Source organism: Polypterus senegalus, chromosome 16, assembly GCF_016835505.1.
Source record: "Polypterus senegalus isolate Bchr_013 chromosome 16, ASM1683550v1, whole genome shotgun sequence".
NCBI lineage: Eukaryota > Metazoa > Chordata > Cladistia > Polypteriformes > Polypteridae > Polypterus > Polypterus senegalus.
In genome coordinates this window covers 37,174,137-37,200,738 of record NC_053169.1, presented here as the reverse complement: position 1 = coordinate 37,200,738, position 26,602 = coordinate 37,174,137, and the positions used below count along the sequence as shown (strand labels likewise).

Here is a 26,602-nt window from a genome sequence, read left to right as displayed (position 1 = left end):
CTGTCACTTACCATGTTTCCATGCCCGGAGATGGCACCTATCTTTTCCATTCTCTTTGTTACATATTGCACGGCCATATCAGGCTCACTCTTGATATCTGGAGAAACATTGTGTCTTATGTATTGAATGACTGGGACAGGTTCAAGGTGTGGACTGATGACGGTACAGGAGATAATTATACTACACAAGAGCACTATAAGAGTGAAATGCTTAAGCCCTTCACCTATGCATCTGCATGTGAGTTGATGGCTGCCGCTGAATTGTTCGGTTGTCGCTTTCAAGTGTACCGAAATGGCCAAATATTTTACAACTTTCGACAGCCACCAATGCCTCTTAAACATCTTAGATTCACAGGTGACGATTTCAGTAGTGGACACTTTGATGTTTCTGAATGTTTAAACTCTCAAAAGATGGATGTAAAGTTATTGATGAAACCCGTTGTATACTTACAACGCTTGACAGATGCCGAATGTCTCTTCAACACAAGTCCTACAAATACTGTCGTAATTGAAACAAACCATGAAACCGATTATGACAGCAGCAATCCAAGCTGTGAGATTTGAAACAAGATTACTGTTCACATGGCCAACTGTACGTTGCATGCTCAAGAGTAAGCTCAGCGCACAGCTTGGTCATATTACAACCGGAGGGCCGAACTCACAATGTGGTATACAAAGAGATCCATAACAAATAATTATTGGTATATTTTCCCTCAGTTTAAAAACGTTTAATTTTCTTCTTAATTAAAATTTTAAGGCAGTACTTCGCAGCTGCGACGTGCAGGTATTTTGCTAGTCTTAAATATAGCTTACTTGCAGATAACATATGAATCACCACTAAATAGGAATAAATAAGAAAAAGTGAAACAGACAAATGAATTAAATATTGAATGGTCAGTATAGTCTCAGCATTAAACATAAAACACTTACTGTTATGTAAAATGACATGGCAGAAGGTGTACAATAACTTATAAGCATAGTTTTTTTTTATTTCAGACTATTCTTTTTATATACACTTGCACCTATAAAAACAGCACACTACAAAAAATTACAAATGTGATTTGATAAAATTAAACATAAACACTAAACATGGGGTTATAAAATAAATAGAGAAAAAGATGCATTATGTACAAAGATATACACACATACAATACAGATTGGTTTTATTACCAAATTCTAATTCTTCCTAGTAAATATGAAAAGGATTGTATGGGCAAACCACAAAAGTTTCCTTTTTAAAAAAGATACCTGCATATAAGTCCATTATATGTGACAATGCATCCATGCTGAGGTAGACAAAGTGCATTCACAGATACTGAAAACAGAAAAAAACTCAAAGCAGCAATACCAAATAGGAGAATTTAGTGGTAAAGGAATGATTTTTGATTTAAATGCTGAGACTAATGGGGTTGTCTAATATTTGTAGGTAGATTGTTCCAGAATATGGTGCCCTATTAATAAAGGCTGTAGTCCATATGTGATTAACCTTAGCATAGATTTACCATCCATCCATCAGCTTTGTGGAACTTCGCAGTTTGGATTGCAGAGGCATAGATCCAGAGCCTACCTGTATCCTAGCAGCATCAGGTGGAAGGCAGCAACCAAACTCGAATTTGATATCATTCAGGGCACGTTCATAGAAATGCACCCAGTCTAGATTCAATAAAAAATGCCCACTTTCAGGATGTGAGAGTAGCCCAGATTATTAATGGAAAAAGTACTTGCAGAGAGAGAGAGAGAGAGATATTTAGACTCCCTGGAGCTGTGAAGCACTAGCATTGCTCACTGCAGCTCCCATTATGAAGTTTAACAAATTTTCTCTTGTTTTTAAAGGAGCCATGCATTAAGAATTCCTTGACTTTAGCAAGACCATTTCATTATTCAATATATTTAATTGGAGAATATGTTAAATGTTTGATTAATTTATAAATAACCTTAATTCTTAAATTTTGAATCCAGAGTATGTTTTACAATATAGATTACATACTTTGATGCTCTGGCCCCTTCTTTAGGCAAGATGTAATCTTGATGTAATCTGATTACATCTTGCCTGAAGAAGGGGCCCGAGTTGCCTCGAAAGCTTGCATATTGTAATCTTTTTAGTTAGCCAATAAAAGGTGTCATTTTGCTTGACTTTTCACTACATTCATAATGGCTAACATGGTACAACTCCCTAGTACTACATACTTTGATGAATTATAGTACAATAAGCAAATATTTAAAATTGGTGAGATCACAATTTTATTTCTTCAAGTTCTGACTAAAGACTTTAAATAGTTAAATGTCTTTCACCCCTCTTTTTAAGATTTGTCAAGAGAGAACTACAGGCAAGCTATTTCTAGAGTCTTGAGGAGCCTCCTGCGTAAGTACCTGGCACTTTCAACTTCGATTCCTTATGATAAAAATGGGTGTTAGTTGTAAGCTCCCTGCTGCTTATTTGAATGCTGGATTTTGGAACACTGTGGTGTATATAAAATCTTGCTTGGCAAGAACAAAAACATTAATGTACAAAAGAGATACAGTTTATATATAGATACATTTTTGGGTTTTTAATCTTTGTCACTTGAAACAGTACTGACTTACTGTGTTGTGATCTGCCTAGTTGTAAATGTGAATAACATACTTTATTTCCAGTTAATCATTTTGTCTAAAAGTTAATTTATCTTTGTAGGTAAAACTGGTACAGTGCATTCAGAAAGTACTCAGTCCCTTCACATTTTACTATCTTGCAGCCTTATGTTAAAATCATTGACATTTGTTTTTTCGCTTGTTAAACAACACTCAATGTCCCAGAATGACAATGCAAAAACAGGATGTTAAATTTTTCGTTTTTTAAATAAAAACTGAAATATCCCTTTGGCACAAGTATTCAGACCTTTTACTCAGTTGAGCCACCTTTGCCAGCAACAGCATGGAGTCTTCTTGGATATTATGCAAAAGGCTTTTCACACCGGTATTTGGTGATATTCTGCCATTTTACTCTGTAGATTGTCTCAGGCTCTCTCAGACTGGATGGAGTGTCTATAAGTGGACAGCTGTTTTCAGGTCTCATCAGAGAAGTTCGCTTGGATTCAAGTCTAGCCTCTGACTGGGCCACTCAAGAACATTGACAGAGTTGTCTCAAAGCCACTCCCATGTTGTCTTTTGCTTTGTGCTTAGGATCATTGTCCTGTTGGAGGTGAATTTTTGACTCCGCATGAGTTCCAATAACGCTCTGGAACAGGTTTGCCCAGTTTAGTTTTCCCTTAACTGTGACTAGTCTCCCAGTTCCCAATAACAGAATATGATGCTGCCACAACCAGGCTTCACTGTTAGAATGACATCATGCAGATGTCGAGTGGTGCCTGGTTTCTCGCTTATAGTTAAGGCAAAACAGTTCAGTCTTGGTTTCATGAGACTGGAGAATCTTGTTTTTCACAGTCCACAAGTCCTATAAGTGTTAAGCAGGCTCTTATGTTTCTGCTACTGAACAAAGTCATCCATGTGCCCAGTCTGCCATTAATCCCAGATTGATGGAATCTTGTAGTGATGGTTGTTCTTCAGGAGGTTTCTCCTGTCTCCCCAGAGCTTGTCTGGAACACACACATGACCATCGAGTTCTTGGTCACCTCTCTTTCCAAGGTCATTCTTCCCTAATTGCCCACGTTAACTTGGCAGCCAGGTCTTAGAGTCATGGCTGTTCTAGACATTTTCCATTTGAAAATTATGGAGTCCACAGTGCTCTTGGGAACCTTCAATGTTGCAGAATTTTTTTCTAACCTTCCCCAAATATGTGATTTGACACAATCCTGTCTTTAAGGTCAACAGGCAATTCCTTTTTCCTCATGGCTGGGTTTTTGCTCTGATGCATATTGTCAACAATGGGACCTTCTATAGACAAGTATTGAATCTTTTTTTGTTATATCCAGTCAATTGATTGAGAAAAATGTTTTCAATTGACAAAAATGTTTAGAAACATCTCAACAACGATCAACAGAATGGGATGCGCCTGAGCCAAATTTTGTCTGTCATAGCAAAGGGTCTTGTGACAGGGTGATTTTTCAGGGTTTTTTTTTTTTCCCCCATAGTAGTGTTTTGGTTTGACATTCTGAGTAGTATTAGTTAGTTTAGTAGTTAAAAATTTTATGGAATTAAAGATTTCTTATTATTGTTTTAGATCACATACTGGAAAACTCTGAGGATGACACAAAGTCATTATTTCTGATAATTAAGGTTAGTTAAACAGTTTTTTTTCTCCAAAAGAAAGATTAAGATTACTTAATATTATTCATATGTACTGTTTCACTAATACCTATGCTATCTTTCTTTATACAGATAATTGGAGATTTGCTACATTTTAGAGGATCTCATAAGCATGAATTTGACTCTCGTTGGAAAAGTTTTAATCTTGTCAAGAAGTCCATGGAGAACAGGGTTGGTTGTCTTTAGTTGGACCTTTTAGGCAAAAAGAAAATGATGTTTGTTGTGCTATGAATATATCAAATTATTTATTTAATACCTTACTAATAAAAACAATCCTATACAACTACAAAAAGATATAATAATTTGATGGGCGGTTGATTAATTTTAAATTCATGAGCATTTTTTAATTAATTAATCATGAAAGCTTGCTAATCTAATTGTCTTCTTGCAGCTGCATGGAAGAAAAAAGCACATCCGAGCACTGCTGATTGACAGAGTCATGCTTCAGCATGAGGTAAGCCATAATTTATAATTATTTTAACCATGTTTCTTAAAGTAATTTCACTAAACAAACTGAAATTAAATTAAATTTTACTGTTATTTTTGATGGTTACTGTATACAAAGACATTTGGCCTCTGTCCAGCCAGACTTGCATGTCTTGTTACAGCCAAACTATTAATCTTTCTTTGAAGTGCTATGTTACTCCACAGTTTGAATTTTATGATCCAGTACATGTGCATTGTTGTCTTGTTTGGGGTGTAACAAATTTATGCTGAAAATATCTGTTATGTTTGTGGAATGTTAACCTATACCTTACTGTGTTTAATAGAAAATAAACGTTTTAATTTCCAATTGAAAAGTTGTTTCTCTACTGGAGTAAAAATGTTACAGGGTTCAAATTTAAATACAATATATGGTTTAGAATGCAGAGTACTGTATATTAAAATTACCAAAGGGGTAAATCTTGATTGCTTGTTTATGTCCATTGCTGTATGAAGTGTGTTTTTTTCATATTTTTGTTTAAATATCATGAACATTTAGAAGTGTGAATTAAAACATTAATGAATAAGAACGTGAATGCATTGATTAAGCAGTATAAAGGATCCAACTGCTCAGATATTCATTCATAACTCAACTAAAGAAGTAGAAGCTTTAACAATGAAGCTAGAAAGAGACAAATCTTTCTTTAGTTTCAAAATATATGCATTACAGTACAGTATTTGTAACCAACCAATCAGACACACAATACTATTAAGAATCATATTACAATATACAACTCTATAAAACATAATCCAATCCAAAATTCAGTGCAGTCAGCATTTAAAGGGAGATATAAATTAAATTAAATTATATCATAGTCAACACTTTAAACCACATTCGTAAATAGTTTAGAAAACTATTTATGGACGACAGACCCATTATGAAATATTTCCAAGTTTAAATGAACATGTAATCTTTGCTCAATAAACCATTTTAGTTATTTTTATGTACCAGGAAAAAAAATAGCAGTCAAAGCATAACTCGTATTATCAGAAGTGATTTGGATAAAAATTGTCTAAAACAAAGAAGCTAAGCTCACAACACAAAAGTATCTTTTTCCCCTTACAGCATCCAAAAACAGATTATACGTAAATTACAGTATGGATTTTAAAGGTAAATAAAATTCTCAAGTAGGTGTTGCAGTAAAATCTTGTTTTAAAAATAAAAAAAAACGTTCAAACTGCTTTTGTTAGCCATAGTGAAAACCATATAATAAATAATAGATCATGAAACTTCCCTCTTTAACAAAATCAATTTTTTTTTAATTTTATACATTTATATTTGTTTTACAAATAACCAGGGGTTATTATTTAAAGTTAAGTTAGTGAATATTTTGGGCATTAAATTTGTAAATTGATTGTGTAGAGCTCAGCTAATTAGTGTGTATCTCTATACTCGATTAACCTTGGTATTTGAAATAGGGATCTTGGGCCATCACTGTAAGCTTTCATGCTATTAAGAGCAAATAAAACTTAAGTGTCATAATATAAAACACGATAACATGATACATTGCTTTTAATAAATGATTCTGGGTTATCTCCATTTGAAAAAGTAACCAAGATTACGTTATACATATGACTCTATATTTCTTGTTACTTTTTATGTGTAATGTTACTTTTCTGTTTTGGATTTTTACAGTTAAGAAAACTAACGGTGGAAGGATGTGAATACAAGACTATTCACAGAGATCTTCTGAAGGATCTTTTGTGTTTGTCAACAAGTGCATACAGCCAGGTAAAGCAGTTCATTTCACAGGCTAACTAACTCCTAATATTAAGGCTATATTTAATTGTGTACTAACTGTAATTTTTATATTTTTACTAAATAAGGTGCAGAACAATAATTACTTATTTTACATATATTCAGATTTAATTGATTTTTTTGCAAATCAGACAGGTATGTATTTCTAGATGTTAATTTGAAGAAAAGAACAATTTCAGAAAGCAAATTTTCCATTTGCTGAAATATAGTATTCAGTAAAGTGCAGTTCATTTTGTTTAATGAAAAATTCTGAGTGTAGAAACAGAAAATAAATAGCACAAAAATCTATTTTTGTTATTTTCACAATTATTTTCAAAATATTTCCATTTTAATAAATTAACATTTTTGTCTAAATAAATTAGTTAAATTAGTAATTTTAAATTGCTTTCCTAACTCTATGATAAAAAAAAAGTTTTTGTTGATCCTTCGGAGTATTACATAGTTTTTCTGTACATTATTTATGCACTACAGACAGTACCAATACACAATACGCCAAACACTACATACCATCTCAAAAATTCACTATCAAAACTAGTCAACATTTTTATAATGCATATGCTGCGCACAATGAAGCAATGTCTTTTATAACTTTCTTGTTGATCATGGCATCCGCAAGTTGTTGCATGTTGGTTGGACATGCAGGTAAGATGTTAACTATACTACTATTATTACTGCTACCACTACCACTACTACTACTTCCACCACCACCATTTTCCTGGCTATTAATCTAATTTTAAAGTAAAATGCTTAGACTGTGGCAGAAATATATTTTATGTTTGGGCTTATAAGAAATAAAAGATTGTGTGAAAAGTAAAAGTTTGTAGGTTTAAAGAGTCTTTATTGCTGGGTGTACGTAGCTTGCAACATCTTTTTTATTCACATCTGTTGTTAACATGTTGAATAGAATACAATTAAAATGGTATCCCCATAAGAATAAGTTTTATAGTGCTCCCTTTCTTTTCTCTATTGTGTCTTTCTGTGTGATTAAACAGTAATGTACTGTATCATTATGTAATCAAGAAATTTTGTGTTCCTTGGCAGCTTGTCAAGGTTAGGGAAAACTAGATCTTTTTTATGATGGTTGGTATCACTATCATTTGTTCTTCTCACAAAACATTTCCTTTTATCCTCAATCTCCTTAGAATTTCCAAATAAACCTGTAATCTCATCACTTATTACCTCTCATTTGGGTCAAATATTCAGTCTCTATTAATTAGTAATGTTTTATTCTTTATTATATTTTATGTATTTAATGTCCCTTTGGTTTTAACACCTACCTCTTGTTACTTAGTAGTTCAGGTTTTCAATGTTTTACTTTTTCTGATAGGTTCGAAGCAAAGCCCAGCAAGTTTTCTTCACAGCCCTTGGTACTTACAATTTTTGCTGCAGGGATGTAATTCCACAAGTGCTACAATTTCTGAAACCAGGAAGGCAGGATATAACCCAACAACAGTTCAAGGTATGCTCATAACATTTAACTTACGTTTATAAACTAGATTAATTGATTTAGTACTGTGGTGTGTGTTTGCTCACCAGTGAGTATTTCAATTATTGGTTTAATGCTTCAGTTTCACTGTTAAATGTATTTGTTTTTTTATTTTTTTTTATTTTTAGGGGGCTTTGTACTGTCTTCTGGGAAATCATAATGGAGTCTGCCTTGCTAATCTTCATGATTGGGATTGCATAGTACAGACTTGGCCTGCTATTGTTTCATCTGGCCTTAGTAAAGCCATGTCTTTGGAAAAGCCATCAATTGTCCGTTTGTTTGATGATCTGGCAGACAAAATTCATCGACAGTATGAAACCATTGGACTAGATTTCAATGTAAGACATGGAATACTTTTTAAGCAAGTACATAAATATTATAGAAACTAGTGAATTATCAATATATACATTCTAAAAATGTAGACTATTAGTATCAATTTCTTTTTCCTTAGGATTGAATATACTTAAATGTTTTTTCTTGCTTGTCTGCATTCTGTGATCTACTTATCGATATCCATACTGATACATAGTTTTGGTTTGTTTTATCTTCATGTTAAGGTGCCTGAAAGAGCCATTGTAATAGCTGCTCAGATCCTTAAATCAAAAAGTCCTCATTTGGATCTTCTGCCTCCCAGTGTGGATGAAGTTGAGAATGGAAATCAACAGTATCGCTTAAAAAACAAAGAAGCTGAACAGTTAGTATGCAACCCAAACCATTTTTATTATTTTCAAATTCACTGATTTTGGTTGCTTTTAACATATGATATTTTCTTCATAGGAAGTATGAAAAGTTAATTAATTGTCTGCTGGACTGCCTCAATCAGAGAAATCTGTAAGTTCTCAAACATTTTAATTATTTTTGTGTGAGTTAACCTATTGTGTTTTCATTATTAGAAACCATTTAAAGTAATTTTTTCATCATTACTGCACATGGCACGTCAATAGACCTATAACAGTCTTGATGCTAAGTTGGTTTTTTAAAACCCTGCATGTATATTAGTGGGCTAATTTTATTATCAACCATTATTTTCTGAAAGAGCCTTGATGTCAAATTTCTGCAATGCAGTGATTAGATAGAATAAGTTCTTCTAAATAGTTTTCTTCTTTGGATGAGATACCTGTATGTAGACTATAATTCAAGGTGAAGTTTTCTACACAATTGTAAATGTTCAGAAGTTCCTTCATTAATGATGTGTATGTATGTATGTATGTATATATGTATGTGTATATATCACGGATTTTTCTCTGGTTCCTTCATTAGTGGTGTGTGTGTATGTGTATGTATGTATATATGTGTGTGTGTGTATATATATATATATATATATATATATATATATATATATATACACACACACACGGTACAGGCCAAAGGTTTGGACACACCTCCTCATTCAATGTGTTTCCTTTATTTTCATGACCATTTACATTGGTAGATTCTCACTTAAGGCATCAAAACTATGAATGAACACATGTGGAGTTATGTACTTAACAAAAAAAGATGAAATAACTGAAAACATGTTTTATATTCTAGTTTCTTCAAAATAGCCACCCTTTGCTCTGATTACTGCTTTGCACACTCTTGGCATTCTCTCGATGAGCTTCAACAGGTAGTCACCTGAAATGGTGTTCACTTCACAGGTGTGACTTATCAGGGTTATTTAGTGGAATTTCTTGCTTTATCAATGGGATTGGGACCAGCAGTTGTGTTGTGCAGAAGTCCGGTTAGTTGGATGATCATTTATTTTTCAACAGGACAATGACCCCAAACACACCTCCAGGCTGTTTAAGGGCTATTTGACCAAGAAGAAGAGCTGTAAATGGTCATGAAACTAAAGAAATCACATTGAATGAGGAGGTGTGTCCAAACTTTTGGCCTGTACTGTATGTGTGTGTGTGTATAATATATATATATATATATATATATATATATATATATATATATATATATATATATAAATGTAAGCATAACTAAATATATATCACAGATTTTTCTCTGGTTCGCGGATTTCTGCGGACAGTGGGTCTTTTAATTTATGGTACATGCTTCCTCAGCTTGTTTGCCCAGTTGACTTCATATAAGGGGACGCTATTGGCGGATAGCTGAGAAGCTACCCAATCAGAGCACGTATTACGTATTAAATAAAACTCCTCAATGATATAAGATATGCTTCCCGTGCGGTGCTTCGCACACTTCAAAGCTCTAACAGCCCATATTGATTTTTGATTGTTTGCTTTTCTCTGTCTCTCTCACTCTCTCGGAGGGGGTGTGAGCAGAGGGGCTGTTTGCTTAGAAGATACGGACGCGCCTGTAAAAAAATGCTGAAAGACTACCTTCACATTGATCACTTCATTGCGGCCGATTTATCACGGTACTTCCCATACTTAAAAACCCAACAGCCCTATTGATTTTTGCTTGTTTACTTTTCTCTCTCTCTCTAACATTCTCTTCTCCTGACGCGCGCACTCCTTTGAAGAGGAAGATATGTTTGCATTCTTTTACTTGCGAGAAAGAACTGTCATCTCTGTCTTGTCATGGAGCACAGTTTAAACTTTTGACTAAAGGGTGTTATTTCATGTCTAGAGGGCTCTAATAATGTTAAAAACTGTATTTAGAAGGTCGATAACAGGTTTTCTATGCTCTAACTGCGAAAATACTATAAAAGAATCCTACTTCGTGAAAATTCATTTATCTGTCTGGAGCGGATTAACCGCAATAAACGAGGGTTTACTGTATAACTGTGCGGAGAATATTTTTAAATAGTGTGGGAGAGTTTCTAAGGGTTTAAAATATATAAAAATAACCATACAAACATTTTTTCACCTATCACGGGGGGTTCTGGAACGCAACCCCCGCAATCGAGGAGGGATTACTGTATACAGTGGAACCTCGGGTCACGACCATAATTCGTTCCAAAACTCTGGTCGTTACCCGAAGTAATTTTCCCCATAGGATTGTATGTAAATACAATTAATACGTTCCAGACTGTACGAACTGTATGTAAATATATTTTCTTTAAAGATTTTTAAGCACAAAAATAGTTAATTATACCATAGAATGCACAGTGCAATAGTAAACTAAATGTAAAAACATTTAATAACACTGAAACAAACACCCAGGCTCCCTGCTCAGCTGCATGCGAGCCTGAGCTCGCATGCTTTCTCTCTCTCTCTCTCAACTCGCGGTTCTATTTATGAAGAGGCGTAGTAGTCGTGGCATTCACCAGCTCCTGGGAACAATTATGGATGCGGACTGCTTCTCATCTGTGCACTTAGGTGAGAAACACCCATATCACGATTTTCCTCAGTAACCGTGCGGTGATTATTTATTAAAACTGGCCTTTTTGACGGGAGCTGTGAACCCGCTATACCACAGGAGGAAGCTAGGTTGAGATGAGGTTACAGTTTTGAGGGAGAGTCCCTCTGCGTGATGCACCGAGAACAATGTGCAGTACAAGGAGAGACTGAACACGTGCAGAAATCATCGGCACGTATCAACCGGAAGGTAAACTGGCTTGTTCATCAACCAAGTGTGTGGTCGTGAACAGATGCAAAAGTTTGGCAAACTTTTTGGTCGTAATCTGATTTGTATGTGTTCAGAGACATTCGTGAACGAGGTTGCACTGTGTGTATACAGTAATCCCTCCTCGATCGCGGGGGTTGCATTCCAGAGCCCCCCGCGATAGGTGAAAACCCGCAAAGTAGAAACCATATGTTTGTATGGTTATTTTTATATATTTTAAGCCCTTATAAAGTCTCCCACACTGTTAACATTATTAGAGCCCGCATAGTTATACAGCATAAACCCTTTGTATTCTCTTAGATATTTGGTAAGATTCATTGAAGTTATGTATGTAAACACACTGTTTATATACAGTAAAAAAAATTTATTATTTTAAAGATATCGAGTGTCTCCAATATCATATATGTTACAGCCATTACAATAGACAGGCCACCAGCAATAAATACATACAATGCAAGAAAAATTGTGTACAGTAAATGTGTGTACAGTGACACTAAACATACGTACATGTACTAAGTAATGTAATTAGAAAATGAATTATGGTTACTCGCCAGCAATGACACGATGAGTTGTCTGATAACGATGAGTTTATTTTTACTGCACAACAATGTAGAGCGTTACAGCTGTTCTTAAGGAGCTTCTTCGGGCGACTGTGAAGCACCACCGTTGTTCTTCTTCCGGCAGTCTTCAATCCAAATCCCTAAGGCAGATTCCATCCAGACTACTGCCTTATTACATCCACTTACTCGTTTTGCACCCTGGTTAAAAGGACACTGCGGCCGTAGATCTTATATTCTTTTCCTACTTTTTAAATAAAAAGAATCGTAGCCTCATTGATGCCGTAATGGCGTCCTACAACGGTGTAGCTTTTCCCTTCCTTCAGCATATCCAAAACTTTTACCTTTTCGGCAATCGTTAACATCTTCCGTTGGTGCTTGGGCACAGTCCCTGAAGCAGTAGCAGGAGCAGATCGTTTTGGAGCCATAATGAAGGGCTTGACTATGCACAAAGATAAACACAAAAGAGCACAAATGTTAACTCTTTACACAGCGAAACACGTTGATGCTGAATGAGCAAGACAAGACTTCCTGGTTAACGCCGCGGAATCAAATTCGACGCTCTGTCGCTGAGCCATTCAGCACACAGGAACTTAACTGCGTGCTCTGATTGGTTAGCTTCTCAGCCATCCGCCAATAGCGTCCCTTGTATGAAATCAACTGGGCAAACCAATTGAGGAAGCATGTACAGGAAGTAAAAAGACCCATTGTCCGCAGAACCCGCAAAGCAGCGAAAAATCCGTGTTACATATTTAGATATGCTTACATATAAAATCCACAATAGAGTGAAGCCGCGAAAGTTGAAGCGGGATATAGCAAGGGATTACTGTGTGTGTGTGTGTGTGTGTGTGTGTATGTATATATATGTATATATATGTATATATATATGTATATATATATATATAAAATATACACACACACACATACACTTCTTATATAATACACTACCATGGCTGTCCATTAGTCTGTCCAGGACTTTAAATCACCTGTAGCTCACAAACCATTTGAACTATTGATCCGAAATTTGGTACACAAAATATGTGATGTCTACTATCTGCTTTCGGGGTGATGATTGACCTCCAAGGTTATCCCTCTTTTTATTTTATTTTATTGTAGAGTTAACTCTCGGCAGCTGCCAGCAGGGCACCGTGTGGCGCATGCATGTGGGTGCCGTTCTCATCCCTGCCACCTTCGTCGTCAATTCCCCTACCTCTTCATATCTTAAAACAAGTGCCAGCTTAAGTGAAAAATGAGGAAAACGTAATAAGTAATTGCAACACAAATACTGACTTATTCAGTTTTAACGTGAAAAGATGCTGACTAAATAAAAGAAGAAGTGGGCTGCTAGGGTGGTGAAAAGAAGAGCTACTCAGCAAGCAGCATGCACATCAACCTCTGAGCAAATGAATGCTAAATGTACAGAGAAAAAGTATGAAAACTATGAATGCTCAAGTCAGTGTATTTGTGCAGTGCACCATTATTGGTGTGTGTATATATATATATACAGGTATATATATATATTCCAGAAGACAGAGTTGCTGGCACTGATCGCAAGGAATTCTGATGTGTTTTTGGCCTTACCTGGCCAGACAGAAAATGTGGAACACAAGATAGTGACGTAGTCCGTTGTTACAGTGCATGTGCCCCAATAGCGCCTTGAGGAAAGTGATAAGTGAGAAGGTGAAGCAAATGCTACAGCTGAGAGTAATCCGTGAATGCAAGAGTGAGTAGCAGAGCCCAATTGTTCTGGTCTCAAAAACAGACGACTCGCTTCGGTTTTGTATAGATTTTTTTGGCACTTGAATAAAATTTCCAAGTTTGATGCATACCTGATGCTGCATATAGGTGACTTGTTGGAAAAACTTGGGCAAGCTTCATATAACTCCACTCAAGAACAGATACTGGCAGGTGCCCCTGGTGGAGTCCAGTTGTAAGAAAACCACGTTCCCCACCGCTGACAGGCTGTTTAAATTCACCAGGCTTCCTTTTGGTCTCCATAGTGCTCTGCTGACTTTTCAGCGAATGATGGACTATATTCTGCAGGAGCATATCTTGATGTGGTCATTTTCAGTAATGGTTGGAAGTCTCCTCTCAACCTCCTGCAGGCGGTACTTGACAATTTGATGCTGGCTGGGTTGACGGCTAATCCTAAAAAATGCAGATTGGTTAAGTCAGAAAACCACTATTTCGGATTTTCCATGGGGAATGGCCTGAAGAAGCCACAGATGTACAAGGTGTGGTGGAGGTGTTGGCGTATTCCTGTCCAAAACGCATAGGCAGGTTTGTGCCTTCCTCGGGGTTGCTGGTAAACTACAGGTGGTTTATTCCGAATTTTGGACATTGGGACAAGCCCTCTCACTGACTTGACAAAAGACATAAGGAACTGGGGTATTCTTTGGACTGATGCCTGTGACAGGGCCTTCAGACTTAAAGGTTGCTTTATCTTTGTTCCCAGATCTACAGAATCAAAACCTTTGAAAGGAATTTGTTCTGCAGACAGATGCCAGTGCATTGGGTTTGGAGGCAGTGCTTTCTCAGTGTTTCAATGGGGAGGAACACCCCATGACGTTTCTCAGCAGGAAACTGATTCCAAGGAAGTACAATTACTTAAATCATAGTCCTCCGGTGCTACTTAAGGGGTCGGCGGTTTACTCTTGTCATGGACCATACCCCGCTTCAGTGGCTGTATAGACAGAAGAATGTGAATGCCCGGCTCACTCGATGGTTTATTAGCTTACAGCCGTTTGCTGACATTCTCTCGCGCCTGACCAAGCCCGGCTTGGGTGGTCACTTTGTCCATACTGGTGTGGCCAAAGCTAAGGGGGCGGAATGTGAGGCTTCTTGAGCTCTTTTGAGACCTACCCCAACAGGGCTGCATGCCAAAACGCAATTGACGTGTGTGTCGAGGGCTGCCTGTCCGTCTCTTAGGCAACCACAGGTTCTCAGCACTCCACAGGTTTGTAGCATCTCCAAGGCAACTGTGAGTTTGCGGTCTAACTACGGAATGTGTCTGTCAATGGAAGATGCAGGGAACATTATAACCCGGCCGCTGACCTGGCCCCATCCCTGCTTGTTTGCCGTGTCTGTGATAGCTCCCATTTGAACAAATAACCTTACTGTTCTTGTTTAGATTGGAATTAAGCTAATTTTGCTGAAGCCCTTCAACTCTTATTTAGGGTGCAAGACAGTACTCCAGTGTCACTATACTAAAATAGATTTACTAAATTTAAGTTTTTCTCCTGAACAATTTGTCTGATTGTGTGTTTTATCCATATTGATTTTAATAAAACAGTGAATAAAAAAAACAAAGGAAAGGTCTTCCAAATGGCTCCACCCATTATTTTAAAACATTGATGCTACACAATGCTAATGTTATTACAACCAACAATATATCCTAATATTTCTGTGCAAATATGTGCCATTCATATATAGAAAATCTGGTTGCTTATATTTGGTGTTCCAAAAAGGACATCAAAAGAACATTGAAAATTAAAATTATTCAGAAACTGACCCCCTTTTTTTTTTTTTTTTTTTTTGTGTGTACACAGTTGTCATGATACTCCTGCTTACAGGACAAAGATCCAACATGTAACTAGCAATGACTTTTACTATAAATTCATTTATTGTACTTGTTATTAACATATTATTTGTCTTATGTTTATTTTCTAGCCCTTGGAAGTTTGAGCACATTGCCATTGGTTTTTTGTCATTGTTGCTGCGAGATGATCACCCCCTTCCAGTCCAAGCAATCAGATTTTTTGTGCAAAGTTTGAACCATGATGCTCTAGTTGTCCGTAAGGCAAGTGTGAATAACTAGTAGAAATTTGGCAGGGCACATGCAGAATAATATTTGAGTATGTAATTCTCTTTTTAACTTTGAATTTAAAATGCAATTTAATTTGATATACTATAGGTAGATTAAAAAAAAAACTTCATTAGAAATCTCTACTTCACCATCTTTTTCTTATAAACCTAATACCTTTGAAAACTTTACTTGAAGATTATCATCCAGAAATAAAAAGCTTAATATAAATTTGCTATAAATGAATTGGATTTCTTTATCATAAATTAACTGGTTTAATCAAGATGGATTAAAAATGTGTATTCCTTATCAGAAATAGCCATTTCAACCTTTATATTCGGTATATTTTTTTTAACTTAAGTCACCAAGATATGAGTGTACAGTATTCCTTATCAGAAATAGCCATTTCAGCCTTTATATTCGGTATATTTTTTTTAACTTAAGTCACCAAGATATGATTACATTTATCAGTTTATCTGTCCATTTCCTAAACTTGATTTTAACTGAAGCCAAAAAAAAAAAATACACACCAGTACAAACTACGTATTTAGGTATGTGTTGCAGTGATGAGAAGGTAGATACTGTAGTCCTAAATGACCAAGAGTGAATACTTGTGATTTGTGTTAATTGGTGTTCAAAAGTAAAGCTATGAAGTGGTTAATGATAATTTATGGTGCATGTTTATTAACTAAATAACATTAAAACTGTTTAGATGCCTTGGTGAATACAAGTACTGGTTTTACATTGCCTGTTGGCCTTATTTACCAGATAAGCTCAGTATTTTTCAAGTCAGTTATTTATTCACAAGCATGGTATATATACATTTGCCAAACAAAACTATGTTCAAAAGTTAAGAACTTTCTATAAATTAAAAAAAAAAAATGGTGCTTTACAGTAGATGGTATAGGTCATGAAAGAAAAGCTTAAAAACTTACCAAATATGTGTATTTCTCAAGCCAAGCCAGTTGTCAAGTATTGATCTACACCTTACGTATTTCCGGCGCATGTGACAGTGAAAGGTATCTGGAAATTATTATTTTATCCCATATTCCTGGTACTATTTTTCTCATGGTAAGGATATGTTTTCTTTTCACTGTTGTGAGTTCTTGTGAAAATGCAGAAGTACAGTACATCCGGAAAGTATTCACAGCGCATCACTTTTTCCACATTTTGTTATGTTACAGCCTTATTCCAAAATGGATTAAATTCATTTTTTTCCTCAGAATTCTACACACAACACCCCATAATGACAACATGAAGAAAGTTTACTTGAGGTTTTTGCAAATTTATTAAAAATAAAAAAAATTAAAAAAAGCACATGTACATACAGTGGGTACGGAAAGTATTCAGACCCCCTTCAATTTTTCACTCTTTGTTTTCCATCAATCCATTTTCCAACCCGCTGAATCCGAACGCAGGGTCACAGGGGTCTGCTGGAGCCAATCCCAGCCAATACAGGGCACAAGGCAGGAACCAATCCTGGGCAGGGTGCCAACCCACTGCGGGACACACACAAACACACCCACACACCAAGCACACACTAGGGCCAATTTAGAATTGCCAATCCACCTAACCTGCATGTCTTTGGACTGTGGGAGGAAACCCACGCAGACACGGGGAAGCGAACCCAGGTCTCCTAACTGCGAGGCAGCAGCGCTACCACTGCGCCACCAATACTCTTTGTTATATGGCAGCCATTTGCTAAAATCATTTACACACAGCACCCCATATTGACAGACAAAAAAAAGAATTTTTGAAATTGTTGGAGATTTATTAAAAAAGAAAAACTGAAATATCACATGGTCCTAAGTATTCAGACCCTTTGCTCAGTATTTAGTAGAAGCACCCTTTTGAGCTAATACAGCCATGAGTCTGCTTGGGAAAGATGCAACAAGTTTTTCACACCTGGATTTGGGGATCCTCTGCTATTCCTCCTTGCAGATCCTGTCCAGTTCTGTCAGGTTGGATGGTAAACGTTGGTGGACAGCCATTTTTAGGTCTCTCCAGAGATGCTCAATTGGGTTTAAGTCAGGGCTGTGGCTGGGCCATTCAAGAACAGTCACAAAGTTGTTGTGAAGCCACTCCTTCGTTATTTTAGCTGTGTGCTTAGGGTCATTGTCTTGTTGGAAGGTAAACCTTCGGCCCAGTCTGAGGTCCTCAGCACTCTGGAGAAGGTTTTTGTCCAGGATATCCTTGTACTTGGCTGCATTCATCTTTCCCTCAATTGCAACCAGTCGTCCTGTCCCTGCAGCAGAAAAACACCCCCACAGCATGATGCTGCCACCGCCATGCTTCACTGTGGGGACTGTATTGGACAAGTGATGAGCAGTGCCTGGTTGTCTCCACACATACCGCTTAGAATTAAGGCCAAAAAGTTCTATCTTGGTCTCATCAGTCCAGAGAATCTTATTTCTCACCATCTCAGAGTTCTTCAGGTGTCTTTTAGCAAACTCCATGCAGGCTGTCATGTGTCTTGCACTGAGGAGAGGCTTCCGACAGGCCACTCTGCCATAAAGCCGTGACTGGTGGAGGGCTGCAGTGATGGTTGACTTTCTACAACTTTCTCCCATCTCCTGAATGCATCTCTGGAGCTCAGCCAAAGTGATCTTTGGGTACTTCTTTACCTCTCTCACCAAGGCTCTTCTCCCCCGGTAGCTCAGCTTGTCCGAACGGCCAGCTGTAGGAAGGGTTCTGGTCGTCCCAAACGTCTTCTATTTAAGGGTTATGGAGGCCACTGTGCTCTTGGGAACCTTAAGTGCAGCAGAATTTTTTTTGTAACCTTGGCCAGATCTGTGCCTTGCCACAATTCTGTCTCTGAGCTCTTCAGGAAGAGTTCCTTTGACCTCATGAGTCTCATTTGCTCTGACAGTCATTGTGAGCTGTAAGGTCTTATATAGACAGGTGAGCGGCTTTCCTAATAAAGTCCAATCAGTATAATCAAACACAGCTGGACTCAAATGAAGGTGATCTCAAGGATGATCAGAAGAAATGGAAAGCACCTGAGTTAAATATATGAGTGTCACAGTAAAGGGTCTGAATACTTAGGACCATGTGATATTTCAGTTTTTCTTTTTTAATAAATCTGCAACAATTTTAAAAATTCTTTTTTTTGTCTGTCAATATGGGGTGCTGTGTGTACATTAATGAGGGAAAAAATTTATTTAAATGATTTTAGCAAATGGCTGCAATATAACAAAGAGTGAAAAACTGCAGGGGGTCTGAATACTTTCCGTACCCACTAAGTATTCACAGCCTTTGCCATGAAGCTCAGTGCATCCTGTTTCCCCTGATCATCCTTGAGTTGTTTCTGCAGCTTAATTGGAGTCCATCTGTGGTAAATTCAGTTGATTGGACATGATTTGGAAAGGCACACACCTGTCTATATAAGGTCCCACAGTTGACAGTTCATGTCAGAGCACAAACCAAGCATGAAGTCAAAGGAATTGTCTGTAGACCTCCGAGACAGGATGGTCTCGAGGCACAAATCTGGGGAAGGTTACCGAAAAATATCTGCTGCTTTGAAGATCCCATTGAGCACAGTGGCCTCCATCATCCGTAAGTGGAAGAAGTTCAAAACCACCAGGACTCTTCCTAGAGCTGGCCGGCCGGCCATCTAAATTGAGCCCGTCTGGAGTTTGCCAAAAGGCACCTGAAGGACTCTCAGACCATGAGCAACAAAATTCTCTGGTCTGATGAGACAAAGATTAAACTCTTTGGTGTGAATGCCAGGCATCACGTTTGGAGGAAACCAGGCACCACTCATCACCAGGCCAATACCATCCCTACAGTGAAGCATGGTGGTGGCAGCATCATGCTGTGAGGATGTTTTTCAGCGGCAGGAACTGGGAGACTAGTCAGGATAAAGGGAAAGATGACTGCAGCAATGTACAGAGACATCCTGGATGAAAACCTGCTCCAGAGCACTCTTGACCTCAGACTGGGGCGACGGTTCATCTTTCAGCAGGACAACGACCCTAAGCACACAGCCAAGATATCAAAAGAGTGGCTTCAGGACAACTCTGTGAATGTCCTTGAGTGGCCCAACCAGAGCCCAGACTTGAATCCGATTGAACATCTCTGGAGAGATCTTAAAATGGCTGTGTACCGACGCTTCCCATCCAACCTGATGAAGCTTGAGAGGTGCGCAAAGAGGAATGGGCAAAACTGGCCAAGGATAGGTGTTCCAAGCTTGTGGCATCATATTCAAAAAGACTTGAGGCTGTAATTGCTGCCAAAGGTGCATCGACAAAGTATTGAGCAAAGTCTGTGAATACTTATGAATATGTGATTTCTCAGTTTTTTTATTTTTAATAAATTTGGAAAAACCTCAAGTAAACTTTATTAACATTGTCATTATGGAGTGTTGTGTGTATAATTCTGAGGAAAAAAATGAATTTAATCTATTTTGGAATAAGGCTGTAACATAACAAAATGTGGAAAAGTGATGCGCTGTGAATACTTTCCGGATACACTGTAAATCAAAACAAAACTAGCCAAGTGGCCTGAAAAGTTTACTGTGATTTTACACTTTTGAGAGGAAATATTTCACCTCTGAGGGGTTGAAGGGTTGTTGCACAGGAAAACTAAGTGCTAAGGTATCACGCATGGCTGGTCTTTGTTTAAAATTGCTAAATCTCATAATGTTCTTTTTTTTTCTTTTTCAAAAAATTACATCTATAAACTATTTTACAATGCATGTGTAATTTTATAATGCAGATCAATACGCAACAACTGAATTGGCTTGAAAATTAGATGCATTTGGTAAGGTTTTTAAGCTTTTCTTCTGTGCCCTATACCCTCTTGTTTTTTTTAAAGTGGTCATTGTCAACATTCACTTTATTAAAAGGAGTAAGAAAATGAGAGTTATTCTTTTTCCTACAACCATGTAATCTGCATTACTTTTACTTTTAAGCTTTTTAGCTTAAAGTGTCTCTGAATACAGATTACAGTGTTTAATTTGTTAAAGTTTGAATCTTTTTATTATTCACAGTATTTTCTGCATTTTATGATGCCTACTGTAGAAAAAAGTGAAGATAATTAATACAGTGACGGTATGAAAATTAGGTGGTAAAACTTTGAGTTGATGCACAGATTTTGTTTGCTGGTTTTAATGTGTATGGCATCTATTTTGTATTTATACATTTGATTTATTCTTAAACTCTATGGCATTAATGAAATTACCACTATGTAAGGTGTCTTTAAACATGATCACAAAATACAGGTGTTCATAGGGAGGAAGGGAGGAAGTTTATTACACTATATGCCAACACTAAGTCAAGTGAAAAGATTGTATCAATACAACCCAATTTAAATTTTTACTTTGTCAATGGGCCTATTGTTTATAACCATTGAAAATATGAATTTATGCAAACTATTTAGCTATAGACAGATGTTTTATCTTTAATTAAATAATTACATTTATTTATATTTTATTTTATTTTAAACTAGTAGATGTCCATCTCGGCTGTTGCAGGGATTTTGAAGCAGCTGAAGAGACCTCACAAAAAAATTAAAGTAAATCCTTTTGAACTCAGTAAGTATTATGTTTTTCTTGCTCTTGAGGCCAGTTTCTGAAGCCAGTGGCTTTACTCTTTTAATTGTTTAGGGAGTGTCCAATTTTGTGTTTAAATAACTGTGACTTTTCCATTCTTTTTTACATTAACAAAACATTTTGTGACATGAATTTAAAAATACTAAGTTGACTCACCTCCAGGTCTTTAGACCCCGCACTGGCTTGTTACCATCATAAGAGCTATGTTAATCACCTTCTTAATAGTCTTTTCTGTGTTTTTTGAAATTCTTTAAGTGTTTTTGAAATAAAGAAAATTCTGGATATGAGAAACATGTGTTCAGGAATTATATTTTCTTGCATTAAACTTGCTTACCAGCTTTGTTTGAAGTGATGTTTTGCCGTGAGACTTGGTGTCAGCTCTTTATGTGACCAATGCACTTTTAACACATTTCACGCCTTTTATTCACATTCTCTTGAGCAGTCTCCACTCTTTCCTCATTGTGTATCCTGCTCCCTTTCTAAGATCCTGTCTTCGAATATTCCTCCTCTTCAACATATTTTTCTGCTCCTGAATCTATCTGCATTATTATTTTCATGTCTACAGTGTATTAGATTTTTATCATTAGGCAGCATTTTTCTGAACCTCTTGGTTGAAACCAGCAGATTCTCTTCCCTGTGACTTCTGGGAATCCTCTTTTAACATTTTAATTCTTTTGCAGCTTTCTTTGTCCCAGAATTTCAGGTCACTCAATTCCACCAATGATGAGTGGTTAGCCACTGCTTAATTGGTGGAGGACTGAATGTCTTTGGTCCAGTGACTTATTCTTTTACTTTTTTTTATCTTTCTCCTTCTTCATAGTGCTATGTGGGCTGGTGGTGGTGGGGTGAGCATTGTACTGGGATGTCTTCTTTTTATGTCCAGTGTTCTATTTGTTATATTTGTTATTGGTTATTCTTCCAATACACCTTGATAAAATAAAATTATGAGAATCAAACAGTGATGGTACTAGATATGGCATCACATTATTCCAGTTAGAAAAGAGTTGTGCTCCGTATCTAGGTTGAGGTTGTAGCAGTAAAAACCTAGGAACAGGGAGCTTTTATGCCTTTTTTTTATAAAACATGCTATGTATTTCAAAAATTTAAATTAAACACAACCTATTAATTCCTACCTAGGGAATGATGGAAAATCACATGTTCGATTATCGTATCATTTGTATCATACTGTATACTACAATTGTGTTCACACTGAAATAAATCAAGGTATATCTTAAAATGCAGCAAAATATACTCAAATATCAGTAACATTTAGAATCTTTTATTCTAAGTAGATACTAAATCATAAAATCAAAGAAAATGTTAAAATCATACAAATAATGAAAATTATTTCAGATAGTTTATATTTTTATGAGTTTATATTTTCATGTATCAATATTTTAATTAGGTGGGGTAAGTGAACCTTCAGAAATACTTGCTGGAGACAGGCAAGACAATCGGTGGGTAAAGTACGACAGTAGCAGACTTCCAAAAACCAAAGAAGACTGGGAAGCCTGTCACTTTGTAGAGAAGACACACTGGGGATACTACCATTGGCCTTGGTAAGTAAAATGCATAAAATGAAACTAATGGATCACTTTTAAGGTGTACATAGAATAAAGTAATGTTTTTTAAAAAAATTACCCTGAAGGAAATAACTCTTTTTGCCACAAGTTGTGTGTTTTTTTAATAGTGTAAGCAGCATGTTTATATGATTTTGAAATTTAGTTTCTTAAATAAGAAAAATTATTTTTGAAACTGCTTTGTACTGATTACAATTAATGGTATTTGTGTTATATTTACTATGGAGCAACATCAAAACTTAAAACATTTGTATAAAACCTTTAGACTTACTAACTTTGAAAAAGTATAGCACATGAGCTGTCTTTTGTGACACTGCAATACTGTGTTTCTCTGTTACTTAAATTTTGTTTTGGCTATTTTGAAGCAAACTACTAGTATATGCTCCACCAGAGGAACAACCAAAGCTTAGTCGGAAAAGAGAAGAACTGACAGAGGTAAAAGTTGACTCCCCACAGTTTTTATGTAATGGTACTGATGTTAATATAAAAATTGTAGATTGTTTAAGATGTTATTATACTTCTATGTATCCTGTGTAAAACTCCTCATATTTTATTTAAACTTCAGGGGGAACAGATAATTTATGAACACTTTTCTGATAAAAAGTTCATTGAACAGATGATAAAGTTTCTGTCATTAGAGGATAGAAAAGGAAAGGATAAATTCAATCCAAGGAGATTTTGTCTCTTTAAGGTGAGTATAATTTTTAGGAGAACTAATTTTATTATATTTTTATTTTAACTCTCAATTCAGTTTCATTTAATGATAAATGAAATGTTGTTTTGTGAAAACAGTTTTACTAGTGTGTCTTTTCTTTTCCTTCCAGGGGTTATTTAGAAATTTTGATGATGCCTTCTTACCTATACTCAAACCACATTTGGAACGCCTGGTAGCAGATTCCCATGAGAGTACACAACGCTGCGTTGCAGAGATCATAGCTGGCCTTATTAGAGGCAGCAAGCACTGGACTTTTGCAAAGGTGATAAAAATATTTATTTTATGTCAGACAGAAAAAGTTACATTGGTTAATGACAATGGCAATGTTGACAGCATCAAAATTAAACAGTAATACACTTTGAACACCATCTCAGTCAGAAAAGAAAAGCTAGGTTACTACATACAGTATATGTGTAATTCATTATTTTGCTTTAGTGGCCTACTTGCCTGTAATCACTCATATTCTTATAACTGATACCACTACTCAGTTTTATTCTTAAAATCATTTTATTTTTGTCCAAGTCTCCATTTTTTTGTTGCCACAAATGACCTGTTATGTTCTGCCACAACACAAGACATGGTGTAGCCTATAGAACTTTCAACCAACTACCCACATATGCAACTGATGAAGCAGTATCACATCTGAAACTGCTGGAGCAAGTCACCTATATGGTTTTTCTCAAGTCACAAAGTTTAGATTCATAGTGTTAAAAGTCCCCCATTGTTTTCTTCACAACATAACAAAATGCATTGTAATAAAAATATGCAAATTTAATTGGAAAGTAGTAAGTAGTGGCAAGAACTTTGCCTTTTATAATTTAAAAGATAGGAAGCTGTTGCAGTTAATTTGTTTAGAAGGATTAGCATAGAATGATTAAAGAATTTGGATTCTGACAGAGAAAAAGTTTTTTGTATATGTTGGGTAAATCTGACCAAGCTGATTTCACCTTTGTACAAGTGGTAGCTATAGAAGACATGAAAGATTTTTTTATAGATACTGAATGCACTGAAAATACGGCAGGATTCATCAATATACATTGTGATGATTAAAGAATCCATAAAATATGACACCAGCATCGATTGTACCAGTCAAAAATGTTCTCATGTCTATTTTATTGTCATTATCTTCTCTACTGTCTATCTCTCACTAGTTGTCCAACCTTCTGGTTTGAATAAATAAACATTAGAGGGCAAACTGATTTAATATATTCTTCCTTTGTTTTTACTTTTCTCTTTGTAGAACTTTTTACATAATAGCATTTATATTTCCTTCTATATTTTTATTTTGTTTTGTCGTGAGTTCATAATAAATTATCTGTTTCCAACATTTTATCATTTCAAAGTCTTATAGTACAGTGTGTATGTATCATTTTTGCTCAATAGATTTGGAATTCATAAAATTATTCACAGAGGTGAACAGTCTCATAACTTTATATATCAAGAAGCTGCTTGTTTTCATTGTGTTTATGGATATGCCTCCTTTCAAGGGATTACTTAGAAAAATATCTATCCATCTATCAATTTAAGAAAAAGAAAAAAAAAAACATTTAACATGGCATCTGGGGCATAACAGGAACTGACCCTGGACAGACGACCAGTCTGTTCCACACCATTCTTAAACATAGTCCTGTAAACACTCAATTATTAAGAGCTACATTAGGTTAAGGTGTCTGGTTATACTCAAGTCATTGGGAGGTGGGAGTAAAACAGGAGTACTGTGTGAAAAACTATGCAGACAAATAGATAATGTGCAAACTCAAAACACAGAAACCCCAGGTTGCCTTTTACACCCAGGACAGTAGAGCTATGAAGCAGCAGTACTAATACTATTTCACCATTTTTCTAGGAGCATATTAGTATAAATAGGATAAGTACATTAAAAAAGGTTATACATATAATATTCAGAATTAATTGGACAATGTAGGTACATATAACAGAAGTTATTTCTTGTGGAAGAATTTATTTAAAAATTTGGTAATTTCATATCAACAAATGCACTGTTTTTCTTGATCAGTTAATATAGAAGTATTAATTGTCTTAGCATGTTATGAACCTCCTATATAAATCTTATCTGATTATGCATTTATTAAAACATTTACATTAGTATTTCTTCATTATAAGATTTATAAGATATATTTGTTGTATGTGACAATGCAGAGAAATAATTTAAACATCCACAGTCTCAGTTTTGGTAATGGTCTAAGAATATGTTGTCAGTTGTGCCCTGGAACTACAGCTGAATTCACTACTCTGTGCCATTTATGCGGTACTATAGAAGATGTATTTTGGCTTAACTCTTGATGTATTACTTTGTTGTCTAGGTGGAAAATCTTTGGAAAATACTGTGTCCATTAATCCGTATAGCACTATCCAATATCACAGTGGAGACTTACAGTGACTGGGGAACGTGCATTGCAACAGCTTGTGTATGTATGCTAGTGTTTTGGCGTGGTACAGATTTCTTTATTAATGATGGACTTGTAGCTTTTTTAGCTTGTATAATTTACATAATCAGTGAATATCTTGAATGTGGTAGAAGGCTCAAAAAGCTTTTTTTTTTCTTTTGGTTTAATGCTGTCATAATATTTTGCCATGTGAAATCTTCATTTTATTCATCCGTTCTTCCATTTGCAGACTTGTTTATCCAATTCAGAATAATTTGGGAGCCAGTGTATATCTCATTAGCACCTTACATAGGGCAGACACGAGGCATAATTAGAAAAGTCACACACAACCATATTCATCCACACTGGGTCATTGCAGATCTACCAATTAATATAACTTGCACTAACCTAACTAGTCTAATCTGAAGCAGAATGATTACCAAGTCATGGCTCCTATCTCGTGTGTCTGTAACATCGTTCAGCATGACCAGTTTGGTGGTGGGTCAGTGATGGTCTGGAGAGGCA

The 26,602-nt window shown here is 36.0% G+C and overlaps 1 protein-coding gene across 2 annotated transcripts in view; it reads left to right on the top strand.

Annotated features, from left to right (window-relative positions):
• The window catches only part of psme4a (proteasome activator subunit 4a), a 173,720-nt gene that overhangs the window by 106,686 nt on the left and 40,432 nt on the right, over positions 1 to 26,602 (top strand). For both annotated transcript variants that reach the window (XM_039739140.1, XM_039739139.1), the window contains 16 exons: positions 2,305 to 2,361; positions 4,156 to 4,211; positions 4,314 to 4,412; positions 4,633 to 4,695; positions 6,361 to 6,456; positions 7,811 to 7,942; positions 8,098 to 8,307; positions 8,527 to 8,663; positions 8,747 to 8,800; positions 15,715 to 15,844; positions 21,299 to 21,380; positions 22,804 to 22,957; positions 23,344 to 23,413; positions 23,544 to 23,669; positions 23,803 to 23,955; positions 26,015 to 26,119. In XM_039739140.1, the coding sequence (XP_039595074.1) occupies positions 2,305 to 2,361; positions 4,156 to 4,211; positions 4,314 to 4,412; positions 4,633 to 4,695; positions 6,361 to 6,456; positions 7,811 to 7,942; positions 8,098 to 8,307; positions 8,527 to 8,663; positions 8,747 to 8,800; positions 15,715 to 15,844; positions 21,299 to 21,380; positions 22,804 to 22,957; positions 23,344 to 23,413; positions 23,544 to 23,669; positions 23,803 to 23,955; positions 26,015 to 26,119 (1,724 nt within the window). The remainder of the gene's footprint in view (positions 1 to 2,304; positions 2,362 to 4,155; positions 4,212 to 4,313; positions 4,413 to 4,632; positions 4,696 to 6,360; positions 6,457 to 7,810; positions 7,943 to 8,097; positions 8,308 to 8,526; positions 8,664 to 8,746; positions 8,801 to 15,714; positions 15,845 to 21,298; positions 21,381 to 22,803; positions 22,958 to 23,343; positions 23,414 to 23,543; positions 23,670 to 23,802; positions 23,956 to 26,014; positions 26,120 to 26,602) is intronic.